This window comes from Electrophorus electricus, chromosome 20, assembly GCF_013358815.1.
Source record: "Electrophorus electricus isolate fEleEle1 chromosome 20, fEleEle1.pri, whole genome shotgun sequence".
NCBI lineage: Eukaryota > Metazoa > Chordata > Actinopteri > Gymnotiformes > Gymnotidae > Electrophorus > Electrophorus electricus.
In genome coordinates, this window is record NC_049554.1 from 12903338 (window position 1) to 12927516 (window position 24179).

Sequence of the window (24179 nt, forward strand, 5' to 3'; positions counted from 1 at the left end):
TTCCAGGAGAGCTGCCCTCTCCTCGGCCCCCCGCCCCAAATGTTTAATCTCTTTCCCCATCACATTTACATTCCGATAATGACTGTGAGGAATGTTTACTTTGAACCTCCGTGCCATGTAGTGCGATCCCAGGCTTGTCTATTATGCTGAGTCAGACACTAATCGGTAACCGCAGCGACTGAACAGGAAGAGCAGAGCCTCGCCAAATTGGCGTCCGACTTCGGATGGGTGTTCGTTAGTCCCGGCCTTGTTCCCAGTTCGGGCCACGTTACCGCGGACGCGGAGCGGAGCCATCACGGTTGGCGGGTAGGTGGGGAGAGGTGTGGCCCTGGCCCTGGATCACGGAGGCGGAGCCACAGAGGTGGGGCAGCGGTTTGGCTAAGTGTGTGCCTGGCTATGTAAGTGAGCCTGGTTTTACCTGATGGATGGCAGCGTGTCCTTGAAAACAGTGGTAGTGTATACTAGCATTTATCTTCTGAAGCTAAACTGACAGGATACATAAACAGGTATAACCATCGCGCAACTAACACCAGTCTGTGATGGGAAAATATAATGTGATTTTAATGCAGCATGTTTATTTATAGCAGTTCCTCTGGTGAGGGTTCTTTGAATATTTGTGAATATGAATGTTAATTCTAGTTTCTCTCTCTCTCCCTCTCTCTCTCTCTCTCTCTCACTCTCTCTCTCTCTCCCCCCCTCCCCCCCCCCAGTGGCTGATGGCCAGTACTCTAAGCAGCCTCTGTCTGTTGAGGACTCTGAGCTTGTGGCCAACTCCGTAGAGAAACCCGAGGCTGTGGACGAGTGTCAGCGGCATGAGCGCCAGCCATGCCATCACAGGTGCATTAGCACCGCGGGCTCGTACAGATGCGCCTGCCACCCTGGATATGTGCTACAGCAGGACGGGCACGCGTGTGTCCTCGGTACGTGCCCGGTGTTAGCCTGCAGAGCTTCTCACTTACTGCTGTGCTGCTGATGGTGAAAACCACAAAAAAAGGCCATTAAGATTGGAATTTCACAAGCCAGCAGCAGCGTGGAGACCAGAGAGGTTATCCTTGGTTTCCGTCTCCCGGACACTGTTTCTGCGAAGCTCCGTTCAAGCTCGGACCGTTACTCCATCCCTCATTCCCATGACAGGAGGCGAGAACCTCTCCTTTGCGGTTCGCTCAGTTCAGCCACCGTTTGCATTTCCCAAGCACCATGAGTAGTGCAGGCATGGTATATCGCCGCTCCCCTTCACGGAGAGAGAGGTATTCCATGCCGTGCCACCTCCACGACCTGTCGGAGCAGATCAGAACCACCAGAACAACCCGCAGAGCAGTGTTGTGGGTTTGTCTTACCTTACGCGATACCCCAGATGCCCGAGGGATGCGAGCCAGCCCAAGAACGTGCATACGCGTTCAGAAGACAGCGAGTGTTTTCACAACGAGAAACCGTCACATGGAGCACATGCTGAGAATGTTTTCATTCGTTTTCAATTCTCGGACACTGAATGAGTGTCTGGCTTGACTTTAGACGCCATTGTGTGTGTTCATAATACCCTGCATAATAGCCATGTGGCTAAACGTGCAGATTAGCTGCCTTGCTGTCGGCTAGTAGATTAAACTATTGAATCTGGTTCTTTATGAAGCACACAAATAGTTAATCGCACCCACGATAAGGGGTCTGCCACCAAGGCTAGATTGTTCTGCCCTGTCCACTGGTTCCAGTGTTTGTTTATTTGTCCCCGTTTCCCTGGCGATAACGTTGAGAATGAATCTCTTGACTGCTTGATGAAATTATTGCAACGTGCCAATGCTGTTTTCCCAGTGTTGGTGACATTGGCGACATTCTGCAGGGATTGTCCCATGGTCACCGAAACTGCAAATACGCAACTAATGATCTTGTGTCTATAATGAAGCAGGAATCTGGAGGACGGGAGAAACCGTTTCCAAAATTCCAGAAATGTTGGTTTCCGTGAGTTTTCTAGAGTTGAACCCTTCTCGCATGCATCGCTGAGGTGCGGAGTCCTTCCCGAGAAGGTGAGGGACAGCCCGGCTCTGTCAGGCAGCTTTTGTTATTTGTCTTTCTTCTCTCAGAGAATCCAGAGGAAGACAACCGCGTGCGGGAGGAGGACAGGCTGTTTACACTGGCCACGTCTCAGCTGGAGACACTCACACGAACCCCCCCCCCACATGACCCATGTGCAGGTATGCTCCACATACACACCACCATGCTGCGTTGTTTCTTACGCAAGCATACACACAGAATGCTCTGATTCTCGTGAAACCTACATGCGCGGCAATACAGGACGACGCGTTTGCTCTTTTCTTGCTGCTGTAGTTTTTCTATTTCCATCTTCTCGTGACCTCCTGGAATATCTAACAGGCTAATACGCAAGGGTTCTGGAGAATGTGTAGTATGTTCCACTCGTTTTCCAGTTCCCCACCCAAAGCACAGCACAGCTATAGGGCTTCCCAACATTATCTCCAGGGGCCTGTACCATGTCTCTCTGCCACATGACCTCCCCACAGCCACACCCCCTTCACACTAGCTACACCCCCTCTCTGCATCCAAACTACCCCCCCATTCACTCTAACCATATTCCCACCGCACAACCACGCCTGTCCCACAACACCTGTCTCACAGCCACACCGCTTGCTACCAACCACACCCACTTTAAACTAACCACACCCCGTCACCAAAACCTAACCAATCCCACATCCCTTCTCTCACTAGCACACAATCTCTCTAGCAACCACACAACCTGTCCCCACCAATCACACACCCTCTACAGGACATTCGTGCATTTGGGTAGGTGTTTCCAAACTCCAGGGCTTTGCCTGAGCATCCGTTTCCATTTCCAGGCACACGGGGCTTGGTCCAAGTCTCAGATCGAACCAGCTCTTATTCCTACCAGCAATATTTGACCTTTTGAAATTCAGACAGAATCTACACACAGATGTTCAGAGGAATTATTACCTAGTGGTTGAAACGAGGAGATACATTAAGAAGCTCATTAAGAAGCTGCATGCTTATTACGTGATCTCACTGACGCGCTAATGAGCTGATGATATGGACGGCATGCTATTTTAATATACGCTCAACCTTATTTTATTCACGTCTCGCTGAACTCAGGCAGGCTTTAGGCGGCGCTCACCGGAGAGTGTGCTGGAGTAAATGTCAGGGCTCAGCTCACACCACACGTTCTGCCGTTTCCTGTAGGCATTGGCCAAACCTCCCATTCAGGGTGGACCCATGAGAAGAGGAGGCAGTGTAAAATGAAACGAGAGAATGATGTCTATGCCTAGCAGTGTCCTCTCTCTGCCTCTCCCTCTCTCTGTCTGAGCCGGACGCATCTGGCCAACCCATCATCTGCCGAGTCCCATTCCGGCTTCTCTGGGCTCTGGGCTGTGTCGGGGCCTAAGGGCCATGCTGAAGCTTCCGGAAGCGTAGGGCTTTTGCTTGTCTACATCAGGCTTTTAGATCCAGAATTTAAGCCACACCCACAACACTTTAAGCCACGCCCCACTACTTTAAGCCACGCCCTCACCACTTTAAGCCACGTCCTCACCACTTGCTCAGTGCTTTCGCTGTCTGTTTCATAGACTATATATACAGTCTATATATCTGTGGGGAATAACATCTCAGCACTGTGTATGTGTGTGTGTGTGTATGTATGTGTGTGTGTGTGTGTGTGTGTGTGTGTGTGTGTGTGTGTGTATATATATATATATATATATATATATATATATATATATTAGATAGATAGATAGATAGAGAGTGAAAGGTTTAGTCAAAATCGCAGTGCCGTGGACAACATACAGTGCTGGGATTTCCAGGTTTCCAGAGAAACAAGACATTTCGGACAAAGGTGCTTCATCAACTGTGCAAGCAAAGTGTTGTTGGAAATATCCCGTTTCTCTGGAAACCTGCAACCTTGACTACGTTTACATCGTTCACTGCACGGGGTAAATCACTGACCAGTGTAGCCAAATAAACTCGTTTTATCGGTTTTATCTGAATAGCAAACCCAGCAAAAGTCATTTAATGTTTGTTTGCCTTTGCAAGCTTCTTTCCTTTCAAAGTCAAGCCAGCAGAGGCACGGGGAGATGAGTCGGTTGAGGCTTGTGTATTGTCCACAGGAGGTGGGCCGTGCTCACAACGCTGTGCCGTGGTCCGAGGGCTGCCTCGCTGTTCCTGTTTCCTTGGGTACTCACTGAAGGCTGACGGACACACGTGTGAAGGTAAACTGGCACCTGGGCCACACCCCCGCTCAGTCGGTGGTGCACACGTCCTCCCTAACTCACATCATATCTGCACACACACACACACACACACACACACACACACACACATTGGTGAAACACAACCTAAAGTCAGGGATGAATCATTTCTCTTATTAAGTCATATTGCAGGATGTCACTCACCAAGAATCAGGATTAAAGTGGAAAGGTGCTTCATGACACACATTCGGGTCTCACCTGTGAATCCCACAGCCTCCTGCTGATCTGCTCCGTAGCCAATTAACTTGAGCTCGACTGCGCTGACAAACAGTGACCAGCCCTCTCCCCCTCCATCACGCCTCTCCTCATCAGTCGCTCACACACTTTTTCCATTTTTCTGTGGCCTTGCTCAGGTTTGCCCCAACAGGGCGTCCTTTCTGCTTCAGGACAAGGTTACATTCGCAACTAAGGAACCAAATAGATGTGTTTTAATTCTGCCGGTTTTACAGTATGCACGGGAGATGTGTAGAAATACCCTACCTGCAGTCGGATGCGCGGCGGTCTCGCGTCTGCAGCGGCTCAGCTCTCTGGCCTTGATTTACGGCGCTCCAGTGCAACTCGGCTCCGACATTTCCAAGGACCGCAGCTGCCTGCGCACTTGCGTCTTTGTTCGAGAGAGCCTAGCCGGGGCTCGTGAAAGGCGGCGCTTTAAAAGCGCGCGTTATGGCGCCGCGATCGGACCCATTCAGAAGCCCTCGAGCGAACGATATTCGGCGTCGAGTGCCGAGGCAGGGCTTTCAGCGGCCGCGCGCTGGTTCAGAATAGCTCCTCCTTCACAGGCAGACTGGCAGCGCGCTCTGGGTCTGAATAAAACACGAGCCGCCTCGAGGCGAAACCTGAATGAGTCTCCTTCTTCTGAGCAGCGCACGTTTTGCGTGTCTGCCTGAATTCGGCTGAAAAAGGCAGCTTGAGCTTAAAAATCAACACTATTTGATGAGGGTGTTCCTTTCCTGCTCTCTCTCTCTCTCTCTCTCTCTCTCTCTCGTTTCTTTCACTTTCTTTCCGCCCGAAGTGTTCCCATATGTTGGAATTGCGGGTGGGCCGTGAGATTGATTTGTCCTGAACCAAAACAAACAGCAGGTTTTTCGACAGCCTGCATTAAGAGCCAGATATGTTAGTCACAGTGTGGAAGAAACCGACGAGGAGAAACGTCTCTGCTGTGTTCTCAGGTTAGGTTTCACCCAACTGGTATGGGCCCTCAGAACACAAAGCCCTGGAAAGCCCAGACCACTGCAGTCTTTGTCTCAAGCATGTGTTTCATATACCGCATTCGCATGATGCAGATTATGCGCAATGCTTCTACGGAATAAGAGATACACACTCCACCACAAGGAAATGCCAGTCAGTTTGTGGCCTTATTGAAGAAGATACCCGCCAGGCTGAGCTTAATTAACTTTTAATACGACCTCACCTTCCAACCCTCGGAAGGACATCGCAGGAATGTCTGAGCCAAGAACCTAAAATGTGTTTTTACTGTACAGAGTGAAAACGGTGGTGTGTATGATTGTGTGCATGCCAGTGTGTATGTATATATATATATATATATATATATATATATATATATATATATATATATATATGTGTGTGTGTGTGTGTGTGTGTGTGTGTGTTTGTATATGTGTGTATATGTGTTTGTGTGTGTGTGTGTGAGTGTGTGTGTGTGTGTGTGTGTTTGTGTGTGTATATGTGTGTGTGTGTGTGTGTTTGTGTGTGTGCGTGTGTGTGTTTGTGTGTGTGTGTTTGTGTGTGTGTGTGTGTGTATGTGTGCGTGTGTGCATGTGTGTGTTTGTGTGTGTGTGTATATGTGTTTGTTTGTGTGTGTGTGTGTGTGTGTGTGTGTGTGTGTGTACCATAGACGTGGATGAGTGCAGCAGGGACACACACAAGTGCTCGATGGAGGAGGTGTGTGTGAACACAGAGGGCTCCTACCAGTGTGCACGTCTGAATGACAGGTGTGACGTGGGCTTTATACACAACCACAACGAAGGGTGTGTGGGTAAGATGGTGCAGTGTCACAACACTGTTGCACTTATTCTCTACTGCACCTCTGTGATGCTGCGCTCTGGTTTGCCAGATCCTGTACTGTTACCCATACACAAAAACAAACACACACACACACACACACACAGACACAGACCCCGAGCAATTACAGAGTCCAATGGATTAGTGTCATTCCTTAAACGTCCCATGCGTGCCTTGTTCCGCGCGTCTCATCTCGGCTTCCACGTTCCCATCACTGAGCCACAGGCCACTGAGGAGCCAGAATGTCGAAGTCTGTTAAAAACCAGTTCTCTGGTTGAGGGTAACTGGTCCTAAACTAAACACCAGGCAGACCTGTACCTTTCATTGAGGAATAGCTCATAAGTGCGTTTTTAAGTATATTTTTTCTTGAACACCAATTATATTAGTTGTAAAATGACCCAAACTTATATATGATGTCAGAATGCGGTGGCTATTTGACCAGAGTGATCAGTCAGTCTTTACTAATTAGCTGCCGGACATAAAATACACTGAGCTCATCTCAGAGTGCTTTGACCAGGACATTCTCGTAAGAAAACAAATACTAGGAAATAAATCCGACTGGCAAACCGGAGCTGGCTTTGCTAACCGGAGAGCCAGGCTTGCTTCCTCACTGCCGTCTGCGCGATTCCGGCTGTGTTGGGTTCCGACGGAGGAATACCGTTCGTGCCATGTAATCCTCACCGCATGTGTCTCCTCCCGCGCCCGATGCTAACCAAGCCCCCCCCCCCCAGCACGAATGCAGCGGGAGAGAGGTGGTTGTGGAGATGGGGTGGAGGCTGGGTGGAGCTGCCTTTGCACTAGAGAGAGAGAGAGAGAGAGAGAGAGAGAGAGAGAGAGATAGCTGCCGGGTTACTCAGAGCGGGCGGGTGTGGGGGGTTGTGGTTTGGGGAGAGAAGCGTTTGAGGGAGAGTTTTTTTTTTTTTTCAGAACTATATGAAGAGAGGGAAAGTTGGAGGTTGGTCTTTCAGGAAAAGAGCGCGGAGCACGTCTATAGGAGGGGGTCTGAACTAAGGGTGTCTCCCTGGACCCCCGCCCTACGCGCCCTATGACTCACTGGAAATATCCCAGGCTCCCCTGAGCCCCCACAGCCCAGCAACCACCGCCCTGGTAACCTGAGAAAATAAACATGTCCGTCAGGAGCCGTCGAAAGCGAGGCTTTGCAATGCACAAGTTCTGTGATCTAAGCTCTAAATTCTTCAGGGCCGGAAAGGCACGGAGCAGATGGTATTTAAACAGAACCAGCGCTTGCGCGAGGCAGAGGAGGGCAGGCGAAGAGTGCAACTCTGCTTTGATCTGAAGGCTGTTTCTGTTTCTGAATAGAAAATAATTGTCTAATTTTCTTGGATGTGCTCATATTTCAGAAGAACAAAATAGTAGGAAGTTGCATTTGAGCACCAAAAACTCTTACTCTCTGTCTCTCTCTCTCTGTCTGTCTCTCTCTCTCACACACAAACACAAAAATGCACAAAAAAGCACCCATAGTTTCTTCTGTCTTTCAGCCATCTGTTCACTTCGGAGGGATGTTACAACGCACATATTGTGCCCAGCACTGTCCCTCTGAGGCCTGCTGCTCCAGGATCAGTTTGGATGGTGTTCAGGAGAAAGAACAGCCTCGGGGGGGGGGTGCAGCTCGGATACACGGATTTCTCCTGCTGTTCTAAACTCCTCTTCCTGTTACCCGCGTCCCGTTCCTACCGCGCCTTCGTGCGGGGACGCTGTCCGCGCTTTAGAGAGTTGTGGCCCTACCTGATCTTTTGCTGAAGTTCCTCTTGAATGGGTGGGTCTGATATAAGCCCCTCCCTCCGGACCACCATGAACAGTATGAACTTTAGTGCTGGATGGCAGCCACGGACACACACACACACACACACACACACAGTCCCGGCTCTGTGACCTTTCCCTGATGACCCGTGGGAGGGGACTTCATCTCAGCCTCAGTGCTGTCTTCCTCGGATGTGATTCTCCGCTCATTCCTGATGTTGTAAACGGATGTTTCCTCGTGCTGGTGTTGTGCCACGCTGATAACACTCCTCTTACACTTCCTCCCCATGGTACACACAGCCAAGAGAGAGACAAACAATCTCAGCAAGCCCAGCACACACACCCGCACACGCACACACACCCGCACACGCACACACACCCACACACACACACACCCAGACACAGACACATTAAAATGATTTTCTTCAGCAGCAGTACGACAGTGTTGAGTTCTGTGTTTGGCTCATCAAGCCATCATCGTCAAGGTTGAAGCAATTACCTTTGCCTTCTTCTGTCTTTCTCTCTCCTCTCTCTGTACTGTCTCTCTCCTTCTGTCTTTCTTTGTAGACTGTCTCTCTCTGTACTGTCTTTCTCTGTACTGTCTCTCTCCTTTTCTCTTTCTCTCTCCTCTCTCTGTACTGTCTTTCTCCTTGTCTTTCTCTGCAGACTGTCTCTCTCTGTACTGTCTCTCTCCTCTCTCTGTACTGTCTCTCTCTGTACTGTCTCTCTCCTTCTGTCTTTCTTTGTAGACTGTCTCTCTCTGTACTGTCTCTCTCCTCTCTCTGTACTGTCTCTCTCTGTACTGTCTTTCTCTGTACTCTCTCTCCTTCTCTCTTTCTCTCTCCTCTCTCTGTACTGTCTTTCTCCTTGTCTTTCTCTGCAGACTGTCTCTCTCTGTACTATCTCTCTCTGTACTGTCTCTCTCCTCTCTCTGTACTGTCTCTCTCCTTGTCTTTCTCTGTAGACTGTCTCTCTCTGTACTGTCTCTCTACTCTCTCTGTAGTCTCTCTCCTTTCTCCTCTCTCTGTACTGTCTCTCTCTGTACTGTCTCTCTCCTTGTCTTTCTCTGTAGACTCTCTCTCTACTGTCTCTCTCCTTGTCTTTCTCTATAGACTCTCTCTCTGTACTGTCTCTCTCCTTGTCTTTCTCTGTAGACTGTCTCTCTGTACTCTCTCATTCTCTTTCTCTCTGTACTGTCTCTCTACTCTCTCTGTACTCTCTCTCTGTACTGTCTCTCGTCTTTCTCTGTACTGTCTCTCTCTGTACTGTCTCTCTACTCTCTCTGTACTGTCTCTCTCTGTACTGTCTCTCTCCTTCTGTCTTTCTTTGTAGACTGTCTCTCTCTGTACTGTCTCTCTACTCTCTCTGTACTGTCTCTCTCTGTATTGTCTCTCTCCTCTCTCTGTAGTCTCTCTCCTCTCCCTGTACTGTCTCTCTCCTTCTCTTTCTCTCCTCTGTCTGTACTGTCTCTCTCTGTACTGTCTCTCTCATTCTTTCTCTCTCCTCTCTCTGTACTGTCTCTCTCCTTCTGTCTTTCTCTGTAGACTCTCTCTCTGTACTGTCTCACTCTGTACTGTCTCTCGTCTTTCTCTGTACTGTCTCTCTCTGTACTGTGTCTCTTCTTCTCTCTTTCTCTCTCCTCTCTCTGTAGTCGCTCTCCTCTCTCTGTACTGTCTCTCCTTGTCTTTCTCTGTAGACTCTCTGTACTGTCTCTCTCCTTGTCTTTCTCTGTAGACTGTCTCTCTCTGTACTCTCTCTCATTCTCTCTTTCTCTCTCCTCTCTCTGTAGTCTCTCTCCTCTCTCTGTACTGTCCCTCTCGTCTTTCTCTGTACTGTCTCTCTCTGTACTGTCTCTCTTCTTCTCTCTTTCTCTCTCCTCTCTTGGTAGTCTCTCTCCTCTCTCTGTATTCTCTCTCCTCTCTCTGTACTGTCTCTCTCCTTCTGTCTCACTCTGTACTGTCTCTCGTCTTTCTCTGTACTGTCTCTCTCTGTACTGTCTCTCTCCTTCTTTCTCTCCTCTCGCTGTAGTCTCTCTCCTCTCTCTGTACTGTCTCTCTACTCTTTCTGTACTGTCTCTCTCTGTACTGTCTCTCTCGTCTTTCTCTGTAGTCTCTCCCTGTACTGTCTCTCTCCTTCTCTTTCTCTCCTCTCTCTGTAGTCTCTCTCCTCTCTCTGTACTCTCTCTCTGTACTGTCTCTCTCTGTACTGTCTCTCTCATTCTCTCTTTCTCTCTCCTCTCTCTGTAGTCTCTCTCCTCTCTCTGTACTGTCTCTCTCCTTGTCTTTTTTCTCACCCTGTACTCTCTCCTTCCTTCCTTCCTCTCTTTGCATGCTCTCCTTTAGCTCCACCTCTTTCTCTATGCTTGCATCCCTCTCTCTTAGTCTCTCTCTGTCTTCCCAGCCTTGGTTGGACTCATTTATTCCCACCTTTCCCAAAGTTACTGCCCTTAATCCTTAATTCCCCTCCCAACCCCAAACACCCCCCCACCCCCTAAAGTTTTGGATTTTGGTCGATACCACAACGGGGACTGCTGACTCTCGGGTGAGGGCGGGTCACACCTCATCCACTCTAGTCCTGCATGTCAGGTGAACCTGTGCGTGTGTATGTATGCTGTGATCCACCTGTCTGCCCGCAGCTCCGCTTGCTTGTCGCGATGGCGGGTGTGTGCCCAGGGGCGGGCTGTTTGCAGTGGGGTGTGTATGAGCAGAAGTGGGGGGGGGGGGGTAGTTCGCACAGTGCTTGGCCCCCGGTTGTCGCTCGTCAGCCTGTTATCGTGCCGCTCTGACGGGAGCCCGTCCGCCCTAAACGAGGCGCTGACGCGTACCTCCCTCTCCCTCCTCCAGATCTCAACGAGTGTGTGACCAACACACACACCTGCCAGCACCACGAGCGCTGCGTCAACACGGTGGGGGCCTTCATGTGCGAGAAGCAGATGTCATGTCCCAGTGGCTACCAACTGAGGAACGGAGTGTGTGAAGGTGGGTCTCTGTCTTACTCCCTGTGCCATACCTCTTAAAAATACCCAGGTCTCATAGGTGAGATTGTCCTTAGCAGACCACGCACTGTCGGTTTTTAGTTCCTGGGTCAGAACAGCACTCTGTTCTTTGCTCGGTGTCTCTATCCTTCCCTCCGTGCTGTCTGCACGCCGGCGGCTTTTGGAGAACTCTGTTCCAGATCGATGCTGTTCCTTCAGCTCGCTGTACAAACCCGTCTCGCGGCTCTCCCGTGGACAAGCCGCAGCCGACTTCAAGCCGGCTGCCGATACCTCGACCCTCGGTCCGCCCAGACGGTCTCGCGGGTCCCGTGAAAACTTTAAATCGAATCTTGTTAAGTTGGCAGAGCAGCGGACCCTGACGCTACTCCTGCCCCTTCCTGTCAAAGCCAGCCGGGCGGCGGGCACGAACGGGCCCCCGCGATGCCCCTCGCAGGTGCGGCTCCGCCTCGTTTCACACCCCCCCCCCCCCCCGACCGTCACGGGCCCAGCGTACCTCACCAAGGTGCTCAGATTAGCAGGGGTGGGCACGTTTGCGTGTGAAACGGATATTCAGACACATGAACACACACACAAACACACACACACAGAGTCTATGATGCAAAAAAACATCTGTACTGGAGGCTGTACTGGATTACGACTGACCCACAAATACCTCTAGTTAGGCTCTCCAAGACCGCTGCTTAGTTGGCTAACTCTCATCTGGTGAGGCACTAAAGAAAGTTTTACGAAAGTAAAATGTTGGTGTCTTTTTTTACCCCTCTGAGAAAACAAGCATGCAGCCAGAGGGGTGCTGGCAAGCAGTAAAACGTCCTGGGAGCTGATTTTTGCGAGAACATTACGAGAGCCGTGCTCCAACTTTGAGCCACAGTGCCACCTAGTGTCCAGCGTTGCTCACTGCTCTCTGCGTCAGCGTTTCTGCTCCTCCAACTTGACGTTCATTACTCAACACTGAAGTGCGCAGACCTCGTCCGGAGGAGAGCCGTCACTCATGCACCTAGCCATACCTTCAGACAGCGCCTAGGCAAATGGGTTTCGTGTAATGATAACGCCTGGCCTGGTTTGCCCCGGCAGACGTTGATGAGTGCGCCGTGAGGAGCCACGACTGCGAGCCGGGAGCCGAGTGCCTGAACACGGTCGGCTCGTTCCACTGCAAGCAACGGGGCTGCCTCGGCGGTTTCTCCCAGGACCCGCACGGCAACTGCATCGGTGAGGAGACGGGCAAGGGTAGGAGGAGTGTGTGGCCGAGAGACAGGCTGAGTAAGCGAAAGAGACGAGGAGTCGGCGGGTGAGAGGAGTGTGTCGGTTTTACGCCGTCGCACAGTGCCCCCTGCTGGACATAGAAAGAACGTCGTATTCTCTGTTTTTAAGATACAGAACCTAGATTAGTTGACGTCGGTTTCGACTAGCAAGACAAACCTCTCACTGTCTGAAAGAAAACACTACATTATTGGAAAAGACACGTCCAGTTTTGATAACATCTCATACAGGACGCCCGTAAACCTCGAAATCCCGGCATGTCACGTTAGCGAAGGTTTAGACGATTGATTAGAGCAACCCAATCTGAGACCAGGCGAATCTTATCTCTCGGTGGCAGTTTGCCTTTCATTCTCAGTCTGTCCACATTTCACTCTGCCGTTATCCGGGGAGTAAACGATTCCGTGATGTGCTTTTTTTGGGCTGTACCCGCTCTCCGGGAGAGTAACAGCACCTCTGTCTCCCAGACGTGGACGAGTGCAGCAGGCTTCAGGACCCGTGCAGCGCTGGGTTCCACTGCATCAACACGGTAGGCTCCTATACCTGCCAGCGCAAGACTATGACATGTAACCGTGGATACCACTCCAGCCCCGATGAAGCACGCTGTGTCGGTGAGAAGATGGACACGCACACACTTTTCTTCCATAGTGACTTTGTTTGTTATATACCCATAACTCAAAACTAATGAGATTGTAAGGTAACTTTTATTCTCATTTGACGTCAGTGTACAAGGGTGCTTCCTGGCTGTGTTGGAGTGTGTGTAGAAGTGGGTGTTACAGTGTCATGCTTTGTGTGTAGATTTGGATTAGTGCACGCTACACCATTCTACTCTGTGTGTAGATGTGGATGTGTGTGTGTGTGTGTGTGTGTTACAGTATCACTGTGTGTAGATGTGGATGAGTGTGTGTGTTACAGTATCACTCTGTGTGTAGATGTGGATGAGTGTGTGTTACAGTATCTCTCTGTGTGTAGATGTGGATGAGTGTGTGTGTTACAGTATCTCTGTGTGTAGATGTGGATGAGTGTGTGTGTTACAGTATCACTCTGTGTGTAGATGTGGATGAGTGTGTGTTACAGTATCTCTCTGTGTGTAGATGTGGATGAGTGTGTGTGTTACAGTATCACTCTGTGTGTAGATGTGGATGAGTGTGTGTGTTACAGTATCACTCTGTGTGTAGATGTGGATGAGTGTGTGTTACAGTATCTCTCTGTGTGTAGATGTGGATGAGTGTGTGTGTTACAGTATCACTCTGTGTGTAGATGTGGATGAGTGTGTGTGTTACAGTATCACTGTGTGTAGATGTGGATGAGTGTGTGTTACAGTATCTCTCTGTGTGTAGATGTGGATGAGTGTGTGTTACAGTATCTCTCTGTGTGTAGATGTGGATGAGTGTGTGTGTTACAGTATCTCTCTGTGTGTAGATGTGAATGAGTGTGCCATGGGAACACACCACTGTACGGAGAGCCAGGTCTGCCACAACCTACCTGGCAGCTACCGTTGTGACTGCCGGTCAGGCTACCAGTACGACTCCATCCGCAGGCTCTGCGTGGGTATGGCCTGCTCACAAACACAGGCGCACACACACCCACACACACATTTCAAAACGACAGAGCCTATCACACTCAGAAATTCCCTTTCAGGCCTGTAGGAGTGAGAGTGTTCGCACGTCTCTCTCAAAATGAACAGTAATGATCGCTGCAGAAGTAAAAACAAGCTCGTTTTTGTAGACGATGTGTGAGTGTCCATTAGAGGGCGCAGTGCCGGACAATAAAGACCTCTTTTTCTCTCTCTCTCTCTGCAGACGTGAACGAGTGTTGGCGATACCCCGGGCGCCTGTGTGCCCAGACGTGTGACAACACCGTGGGCTCGTATCAGTGCTCCTGCACCGCTGGCTTCTCGCTTGCCTTCGATGGCAAGAACTGTGAAGGTCCACCCCCCCCCCCCCACCCAGAACAACACGCACTAACGGCACCGGGGGTGCTTTAGCAGGAGGGCCGGTGGGGGGGGGGGGGTGTCCAGTAATGGAGCTCTCGCAAAGAGAGTGACCTTGTGGGTTAGCGCCGCCTCTAGGGTTCCTCTGGGAGCTTCCGTCAGGCAGGCTGACTTTCCTAGTTACACCATCCAGGCGGCAGCATCCCTTTAAGGGGCATTCGAGGACTCAGCCTCAGCCACGGCCCAGGGGGCTTCACGCCCACACAGGTGCGGGAGATGGTCCGCACTCATGCTCAGTGTTGTCTGTGGAGACCTTGAATGACCTTTAGGGGTCAAGGGCAGAGCAGAGTGTAGATGAGACTGTGCACACCCGAGTTAGGTCTGCTTATGTGATGGTATCGCGGAAATCCACTCCTCACAAACGGCAGGAGCTCCCTGACCCATTATTAGATGAACACGTAAAGCCATAGAAAGGTTGTACACAAACTCCCCATTCCACTGGCTGTTGCATTGTGGACGCAGTCTGGCTTGTTTCCTACACTGGTGATGCAGTGTGTTGTTGTTGTTGTTGTTGTTTTTGTTATCGTGGTTCCCTCTCACAGACCTTAATGAATGTGACAACAATCCGTGCAGTCAGGAGTGTGCCAACATCTACGGCTCCTACCAGTGCTACTGTCGCCTGGGATACTACCTGAAAGAGGACGGCCACACCTGTGAAGGTGTGACATGCTCGTCGGCCTGGCTCTTTACACACACACACACACACACACACACACACACACACACACACACACACACACACACACACACACACACGAGTATCTGCAAATCCATGTTACTGCTGCCATAAAGACGGGGTAACACTACTTAAACTGAGAATACATATTAATAAATCAATGCAAGTGACATATTCCAGTTTTAATAACCCTGAGGTACAATGTGTCCCACTGTTTTGTGTTTTGTTAGTGCGGTTTGTACAGGGTTTAAACACAGGTAGGTAGACCCGCAGGCTGAGGTGTGTTATGTATCGATTTCAGGGATGATTCAGTGTTTCTCTTTGTGGAGAAGATTTGGATCAATACGGTTGTGATGGAATTGAGTTTGCCTGGCCATTAATGATGGATGCAGAGGGCAACATTAGTTATTAATGTCCAAATGCACACACACACACACACACACACACACACACACACACACACACACACACACACACACACACACACACACACACACACACACACACACACATGCTCTTGCCTCTGTTCCGTGCGCCCGACTGAACACCCTTCCACCTGTTCGGCTCGCAGACATTAACGAGTGCTCCCAGAGCATCGGAAACCTCTGTGCCTTCCAGTGTGTCAACGTTCCGGGCAGCTACCAGTGTGCCTGCCCCCCCGAGGGGTACTCCATGTCCCCCAATGGACGCACCTGCCGAGGTAAGAGGAGGCGCGGAACGTCCGTGCTACGGTCCGTTCGGGCCCTTCAGCTTTACAGAAATCAGCTTTACAGGGAATCCAGGTCCAGCTCCCTATGATCAGGTCAAAGCAACAAGGAAAAACCTCGAACATCAGCATGCAGTTCTGATCCAGCTGTCTGGCACCTCTGGGTCCGGTTCTGAACCAGCTGTCTGGCACCTCCGGGTCTGTGTGGCAAACTGGATCTACTCATTACTCCGCCCAGAACCAAACGGTACTGGTGTGTAAAACCATGCTGTCACACTGTAGCCTGCCATTGATACAGCATAAAGTTCAGACTGGGGAACTATAGTAATAGTCATTTAAATACATAAATAAAAATAGATTTTTTAAAAATTAATACAAATATTTTTTTAAATATATTTTTGCATTTTAGTTTCAAAATATCAGAGTGCTTTACATAGAAAAGATATATAAGTTGAATTATTAAAAAGTGTGTTTTCCATCTGTATTTAAAACTATCTATGAAGCTGGTATTCCTACTGTTCTCTGGAACACAATCTCAGATCTTAGCCTCACCCACAACTGAAGTTACGAGCAATCCAAGGATTAGCAGTAATCTTACCTCAAATGAGCAAAGTCGTACAACGGCTCATGTGATGGGAAGGCCATGAAACGCGATGTTTAATGAAGGTCAAAGTCGTTAAGGGAAACCGGACAGGCTCCCGTCTTGTCCGATTAAATCGTTACTCTATTCGTGCGATATCCAGGCATCTCCGCAGTCATGAAATCGTGCTGGCTGAAATCCGGAGGTTCCAAGTTCAGCGACGATCACCTTGAAGATCACCTTGGAGCTCCTCAGTTCCTCCGCTTGTCTAATTTGCAATGAAGTGTGACTAGAATTGCAAGACACTGGCCGCAGTTCCATTCATGTCTCTCTCATTGTTCAGGACAGAGGAAAATGTGGCGCATTCCTGAAAAGGAGAGAGAGAGAGAGAGAGAGACAGACAGACAGAGAGGGAGAGAGACAGACAGACAGACAGACAGAGAGGGAGAGAGACAGGCAGAGAGGGAGTGAGAGAGAAACTGAGTAAGCAAGTGGATTGGAGCTGGTGAGGTGTGACGAACACTGGATGTTCACAGAATGAGATGCAGGATTAATTGCAGGTACAGGAGTTGCTGTTGGCTGCTAGCAGAACGAAGGCCCTGATGAGAGATCTGTGACAGGCTGGTTTAAACCGAGCACTCTTAGAAAAACAACTCCAGTTAATGACCGTTGGTTACAAAAATCACCGTCCCATGACCGTAAACCAAAACCACGGGTCCCTAACTGATTTGCGTTACCATAGCTCATCTCGCTGTTTGTAAATCGGCCTTTTCCGAAGGCCTGGTTACGTCGTCGTTGACAGGTTTGTCACCACCAATCAGGTGGTATCGCCAGAATCTTGGGGTGACTTTATGAGAAGCCATTTTGTCCATAGCAGTGACCCAAACTCCCTCACATTAGCGCTGTACCCGTCAGTCCAACACCTTTAAGAGGATGATGTCATCCTTTCCTCACAGACATGAACCAGGGTGACGGGGGGGGGGCCTTAGTGTCGGGCCTGCACGGTTTTGGGTTTGTTTTTTTTTCTTCCTTTCGCGTGTTGTTCCAGACGTCGACGAGTGCGCAACTGGGACTCACAACTGCACGGCTGCCGGCCAGACCTGCTACAACCTGCCCGGAAGCTTCCGCTGCCTGGACTTCTCCTGCCCCGACAACTACAGGAGGGCGTCCGACAAGTGAGTCACCCGGGCCAGTCGCACACCCACCATCGCCGCACGTGCTTCACAGGGGGCAGACAGACAAACGGGCAATGATACTAATTTAGAATTCTCTGACCAAAAATCCTTTCTGTCCGTTTACTCTAGAGCAGAAGGTGTCAAAAGAGGCAGCCGTGTGCGTGTGTGCGCGCGCACGCGTGTGTGTGTGTGTGTGTGTGTGTGTGTGTGTGTGTGTGTGTGTGTGTGTGTGTGTTTGCCAGTGATGGCCTTGTTAAGTAGGGGAAATCTATGTTAGTGGCAACTTTATTGAGCTGGGGCCGTGAGGAGCATGCTTTCATTATACTGACAGATGAAGGCAGCTGCCACATATCACGCAGGGCCTTGGACTCGCACGCCTGTGTGTCCTCAGCCCTGTCTCTGCTGGGCAGACTCACTCACACACACACACACACACACACACACACACACACACACACACACACACACACACACACACAGATCAAACAGAAGTGAACTCGGGGGGAAAAGGTACTTTCACCTGTCCACTATCGCCAGTTGTGAGACTACATTGGTGCATCTTTCCTAACAACTCTCCATCTTGGGCCAGCTCTGTGTAATTCGACAATGACTGAGTGGTGCGAACTTGTGCAGTTTCTTGTGCGGTTTCCTGTGCGGTTCTTACCTGCTTTCAGTAGCCTCTTTCATGAAGGACCCTTAAAAAAAAAAAAAAAAAGCCCAGGTGATGTCTGCATATTTTGTGCTTGTATACATAAATGCATATAGATCAGTTTATGTGTTTACAAGCATATTTATAAACAGTATATTAAAGGTATCCAGTTAATACATGCACTTTTGGCCAAAGCCAGATCACTCATGAACAAGGGCAATAAATGTTGAAACTACACACCCACAGGGACTACAGTCACTTAACAGTGATACCAGCAGTAGTGCATTGCAACTTACAATGGGCTCTAAAAATGTGTGGCAGCCCACCTGTCATAATAAAACAAAGTATATCATTTTTGTCATTATTGCCAATGAAATGTTTGACGCTGAACCATTAATAGGTGAACTATGAATTAGATGAATACTAGTAATCGAAATGCTGTCATGGCAACTGGCACATCAGTTCGTGCTGGACCTTAGAGCTCTCCCACGTGTGTCTAGACGCTGCGAGCGCGTGAGCTGCTCCAGTTGGCTTGAGTGTCAGAGCATGCCGCTGCGCATCACCTACTACCAGCTCAGCTTCCAGACCAACATCGTCATCCCGGCGCAGATCTTCCGCATTGGCCCGTCGCCGGCCTACTCTGGCGACAACATCGTCGTCAGCATCCCCCGCGGCAACGAGGACGGCTACTTCGGCACGCGGCGGCTCAACAGCTTCACGGGCGCCGTGTACTTGCAGCGGCAACCGGAGGGTCCCCGGGACTTCTTTATCGACGTGGAGATGAAACTGCTGCGGCAGGGTGCCCTCAGCACATTCCTAGCTCGCATTTATGTTTTTATCACGGCCCACGCCGCGTGAGGCCAACAGGGCGACCCGGCCCGACCTGTTTTATTTTTTTTTTTTTTTTTTTTTTTTTTTTTTTTTAACGATGGGGATCGAGCCGTTTGAGTTCGGTCATGACTCGGGGACAAACAGGGTCTAGGACTGCAGAGACGGGCTTTTTGTTTGTTTGTTTGGTTGGTTGGTTTTTTTTGGGGGGGGGGGGGGGGGGGGGGCGCTCATCTTTTGAGCTGGACGCCGTCTTTTAATGTATTAAAATAACCCTGCGCCAGATGTTATTTATGCTGTACCGATTTATATTGATTGCTTGAAACTTTTGCTTTTCGTAACACCCCATTAACTTCTTCACAATCGCAGTGCTTCCCAGCAGAGTGCGGAGATGAGGAGGCACAGCCTCCTCCACACACTCGAGCTCATTTTCATCTGAAAACAATTATTTACTGTATTCAGAAATGTTATGGGTCTCTAATCCGCATCTCATTGAGCACTTCTTTTTCGAGCTCTTGAAGGGAAGCACTGCGAAAACATATTTTGTAATCGCTGTGATGGATATTTTGCAATCAAAAGGATGTTTTTTGTTCGTTTGTTTTTGTGATGTTTGCAGGTCGCTCACCCCATCGTTGACTTTTACAACAAATCCAGGTGCTTTTGACATTCACACTTAGATCCCTGTATGAGCTACGACAGCACTGAGGATGATCAGATTATTGTTTTAGGAATTGTATGTTATATGTTTATTTTCTTGTATTGGGCTTATTTCTATACATTATGTATTCCTCTCAGGGTAAAAAAAAAACATTAGATCATCCCGTCAGTCTTGCGCATAGCAGCGGTTTTAAACAAGGACACACTTTGCTGAACCTCTTTTTTTGGGAACAATCACAAGGTTTTACAATCACCATCTTCCTTAATAAAACCACAAAGACCAAAGCTTAACAATTCAAAGTGCTGAAGTTAATTATTATTGCTTTTCTTAATGTGTCTTTATACTTGACCCTCTCAACAAAAATGCGTTTCTCTGAAAGGTCAACTGCACCACCTGGTGGTGAACATTGAGGTATCCGCCCCTTGGACTTTCATCAACGTATGAGTTGGTCTAATTCTGACTCATCGTCTACCTGCTCTTTAAGGCTGAGCTGTGTTCATTTTGGCAGCTTCTGCTACGCGACCCTCGTCACCCCTGAGCTTTAGCGTATCGCAGATGTGGAAAAGCACATGCTGTTTTTAGCTTTTTTGGGGAACCGCCTTTAAGGAAGTGTAAGTGCCCTGTTTATGCCACCCACTGAAGGCCTCACCGGGCCCAGGGCTATCGCGCCTTGGTCCACCCTGTCGGGCGTTCAACCGTTCCTCCTATTGTGCATCGGAAAGTGGACTGCCGTGGGTAACGCAGCACTGAAGATAACCTCCGGCGTGGGAGAAGAGCCAGTGTTAAATCATGAAAATCCTCTCCGACCTTTGAGATTTGAGAGGAAATTTGCATAGCAATCACAACTTCCTCAATGTAGAACACTACAAAAAAAAAAAAACCCACTTCCTGCCTTCAACTTTACAGTGGACCTACAGTGGACCTGCTGAACAACACTAAACCACTGTTTTTCACTAGATTTCACGTTCATTTATCGGCGTTGAGCTAAACACGCCTGTCTCTGTGGACATGACCAGAGGCGGAATGTTCCATGAGGTCATGTCACACAGCTGGTCCCTTTTTCCTCCGTGTCGACCGTCATGATCCTCGAACCCTTCCGCCCATTCACGTGTCCTGCACACACGTGGGAGTGCACGGGTTTCGACTCATTTCCGTCTTCCCCCTGGAATTCGTTATCAGCATGGCTAAATTTATGTGACTGTGCCCTCAGCCCCAACTGGGCAGAGCCGGCGAGGGACATAGCAGCTAATCTTGTGATAAAGATGCTCACATGAGGTTATGAATCCTTAGATAGCGCTGGGTTAGTCTTCAGATAGTTGTTATAGTGACAGTGGGCTTTGTGTTGTGCCTCAGACCTGAGAAATATTGCTTAATCGGTAACCCATTATCCAATAATTCACTACACAGGCATGACAAGGCTCACGTTCACCTTATAAAAATCATACACAAAAGACAGTTGTATAAAAAAAACAAACAAAAAAAGATCTAAGTTCTGTTTGAAAGCATGTTGCCACGCTGCTGCTGTCCTAAGGCAAGTATAAAGACTTCTGTTAGATCAACCGTTTATGGAATCAGATTCAGGATGTGAACAGCATGTGAGCAAAACGTTCTGACGCATAATGCCATTAAATCAAGGAAGATTCATTCTAGCAATGTCACTAAGTCAGTACGAGATCCTTCTGATGTATCTTAGCATATCCATGTGTACCCCCGTGGAGCTGACATCTTTAATCCTGGAGGTTTCCTTTTGGCTTAACCAGGACCCGCGTTTCTCCGGGTGCGTCATCTTCGTCCGTCTATGAGCTCCACACGTGCTCCCTGCTCGGTTAGCACAGGCCAGAATCAGGTAATAATTAAATCCGTCTGGATTGGGCCGGCAGAAGGGGTCAGAGAGAACGGCCGCCATTATGCTGTCCGCCTCGGTGTTCTGCCATGCGTTTGATCACGAATTTGAACTCGAAGATAAAAGTGGCAGACGATCGTTACCTGCGTACGGCGGTACAGGTCGGGTCGACAAGCCTTTCATCAGCCGTCGGCTGCCGACGGTCGACTTCAAACGCTTCCCGGAGCAGGGCAGCAGGTCCCTCGACTTGACCCCCCCGCCCCTCACGCTCTACAGATCGGCTTTAAAGTCAAAGCGTAAAACGCCGGCGTTTTATTAGGTCACCGACTCCGCTTGCATTTCAGTGTCGATTTCTCCTTCTATCCATGCCCCCGCCCAGCCGGTTAGAGCGGTGGCTGTGATGCACCTGTTTGTTGTGAAGGTGCTCGCTGACGTCGCGCAGCATGAGAGAAGACACGATGCCATAGGCCGCTCTCGAGCGCTTCGGTCGGAATCGCATGCTAACCTTTGTACCTGGGAGGTGCAGAGACTACGGGGGTGACCGAGCTCTTCCGCACACGACCAGAGTCCGCAGGGTGGCATTCCAGCCAAGCGGGAACACACAAGCGAGTGTTTCAAGACTGAGAGTAACTGACTGGACACCCATGACCTAAGGTATGCAATTAGGGAGAGGCAGCCTGTGAGAATCCAGACCCAATCAAGTCCATTATAGTGTTACTCTCGCCCCAAATCACAAACCATTATAACAACTGGTTTGAGAAGGCTTGACCCAATAGAGGCTTCATCTGACAACAAATTAGCAAACCTGAAACCTAAAACCTCATAACACACAGACATCTGCTAACCTCTCCATGACACTTCCTCCCGATTTCATCTGCTCCTGATCAAAGCCTCAATAAAAAATGATCCATGAGACAATTCGGGGCAAGATTTAAGCGAATTATAATGAATTGCTGCAATAGAGCTGCCACTGACTGTTACTTCAGCAGAGGAGCGTGACATTTCCGCTCTTCCGATGAGGTTAGGAAGCAGGCACGTTATTAACGGCTGCGCTGCGCTCGTGCAAAGAATGCCTGCTTGCGCAATCCACTGGTGTAACCTGTCTGAACACTGGCCCATCAAACGCTCCGGAGGTGCTCACATTTTCCATCTCAGCGCGAGTAAAAACAGCCTCGACCCCACACGCACCAGCTCAACGCCAGAAGAGCTCCCAGCCTCACTCAGGCCTCCCAGATACTCTTCAGCAGGTCAGATGCTCAGGCTAAATGTTCCGAATCCCAAATGAGACAGATTCGGGAATGGTATTTATCAGCAGTGGCTGTATTTGCCATCTAGTTTGGTTTTCCAGTCCATAATTAGTTATAACAGGAAGCCATCAGGACGTGAGGTGCAGCCTCCCAGCCCAATTCCAGGAAGTAGTTCACTTGTGAAATGTCAGAAGCATGGATGAAGTGGTAGATGTCTTTTTAGCACACATAATGTCGTGAACACCTCCTTATTCAGGAGACCTAGCCGTGCATTTTTTGACGTGCTTCTAATTAAATACAGTCCTTCTGACCTAATCAACATAGGTCATACCTTACACTTTCAGAAAAATAATTTCACTGTGTATATATTAATATTCCATGTTGATCTCGTCATAGGAAAAGGACTACGGTTATGTTCCAGAGTGTTCATGCAAATGGTGATGCATCTATTTCCATTAAGATCTCTGTGTTCCAGCTATCATTCATTAAAATTAATGAGATATCATTTCTACAGCTAATCCTGTGCACTGATGCATTTTAATTGAGCATTATGGTCGTAGTTATGAAGGTACACACACACTTCAAAAATGCCATACAGTGGAAAACATAAAGGAAGGAAAGAAAATGTTGAAAAGAAGAACGCAACAAGGAAAAAATGCCAGCAACCGTGCCTGGAATAAAAGACAGATCCGATCATGCTGCACGCATGTTTCAGGACCCAACTGCTTTGATCATGTGTGTTTGTGGCTTGGGGTTTCCCAAGCGAGGTCTGAACGCCAGTAGATGTCACCCTGTGCCGCTGGGTCTTACAGGGCTGTGTGTTTGAGGCATAACCGAGGCAGGAGGCAGTGGCTGTTTGTGGGGAGGAATTTACCCAAGGGGAGAAGGCATGCTAACGCTGCCTCACTCATTTTGCTCTGCTTTCCGCCCTCCGCACACATCTATCTGAGTGCCAAAGCTCTAGTGCAGTGCTGTCACAGACACTGATCCAGGACCAGGTTCAGCTGCAGTCACATGTGTTAGAGGTAACAGGGGAAACTGATCTGCGATCACTGAAGACAGAGCAGTGAAGTTGTCAGAACTATAGCTGGGGGTGGTCGAGTGGTCGACATGGTTTCGGTCTACTGACGTTGTAGTCAGCAGAGCATTTGGTCCCTGTGTTTACATGCCAGGTCGCCAAGGAAATGGTGTTGGCACAGGTGGGGTTCTCTTAAATTTCTCTTAAAAATCTACATAATTCCTTAAGCAGCATTCTACAGCCATTATGCTACTTGTTTGGAAAGCAGGGTTGATAGAGACACGGGTTTGTCTACCAGAACTTTCAGAAGTTCATACCAGCGTGTCTAGTCTCAGAGTAACAGGTCTACTGCTCCACGCAGGACTTGTTCATGGTTGACAGTACTGGGGCAGAGGCCTCAAGCTGGGACCTCCCCTAGAGGGAATGGTAAATTTAAAAAAATAATCATTTTTAAAAAGGGCCCCCACCCTAAATCCTTCCACACTAAGTCCCTCCACCCTAAAGCCATCCAC

The 24179-nt window shown here is 49.2% G+C and overlaps 1 protein-coding gene and 1 long non-coding RNA gene across 3 annotated transcripts in view; one reads left to right on the forward strand and one right to left on the reverse strand.

The window, feature by feature from the left end:
* fbln2 (fibulin 2) overlaps window positions 1-19113 on the forward strand; it is a 36522-nt gene extending 17409 nt beyond the window's left edge. Inside the window, exons 5-17 of one of the 2 annotated variants that reach the window (XM_035520291.1) lie at window positions 711-920; window positions 2076-2186; window positions 4122-4223; window positions 6118-6258; window positions 10889-11023; window positions 12112-12246; window positions 12762-12905; window positions 13717-13845; window positions 14097-14222; window positions 14830-14946; window positions 15535-15663; window positions 17298-17424; window positions 18574-19113. In XM_035520291.1, coding sequence (XP_035376184.1) covers window positions 711-920; window positions 2076-2186; window positions 4122-4223; window positions 6118-6258; window positions 10889-11023; window positions 12112-12246; window positions 12762-12905; window positions 13717-13845; window positions 14097-14222; window positions 14830-14946; window positions 15535-15663; window positions 17298-17424; window positions 18574-18931 — 1964 coding nt within the window. In that variant the 3' untranslated portion in view covers window positions 18932-19113. The remainder of the gene's footprint in view (window positions 1-710; window positions 921-2075; window positions 2187-4121; window positions 4224-6117; window positions 6259-10888; window positions 11024-12111; window positions 12247-12761; window positions 12906-13716; window positions 13846-14096; window positions 14223-14829; window positions 14947-15534; window positions 15664-17297; window positions 17425-18573) is intronic. The other variant, XM_035520292.1, reaches the window with a different exon arrangement.
* Window positions 4204-5158, reverse strand: LOC113590015. Its single transcript, XR_003412060.2, has 3 exons — window positions 4743-5158; window positions 4461-4667; window positions 4204-4293 (listed from the first exon to the last, which is right to left on the reverse strand). It is a non-coding gene; the product is annotated as an uncharacterized LOC113590015 (long non-coding RNA).
* Window positions 19114-24179: the final 5066 nt, after the last annotated feature.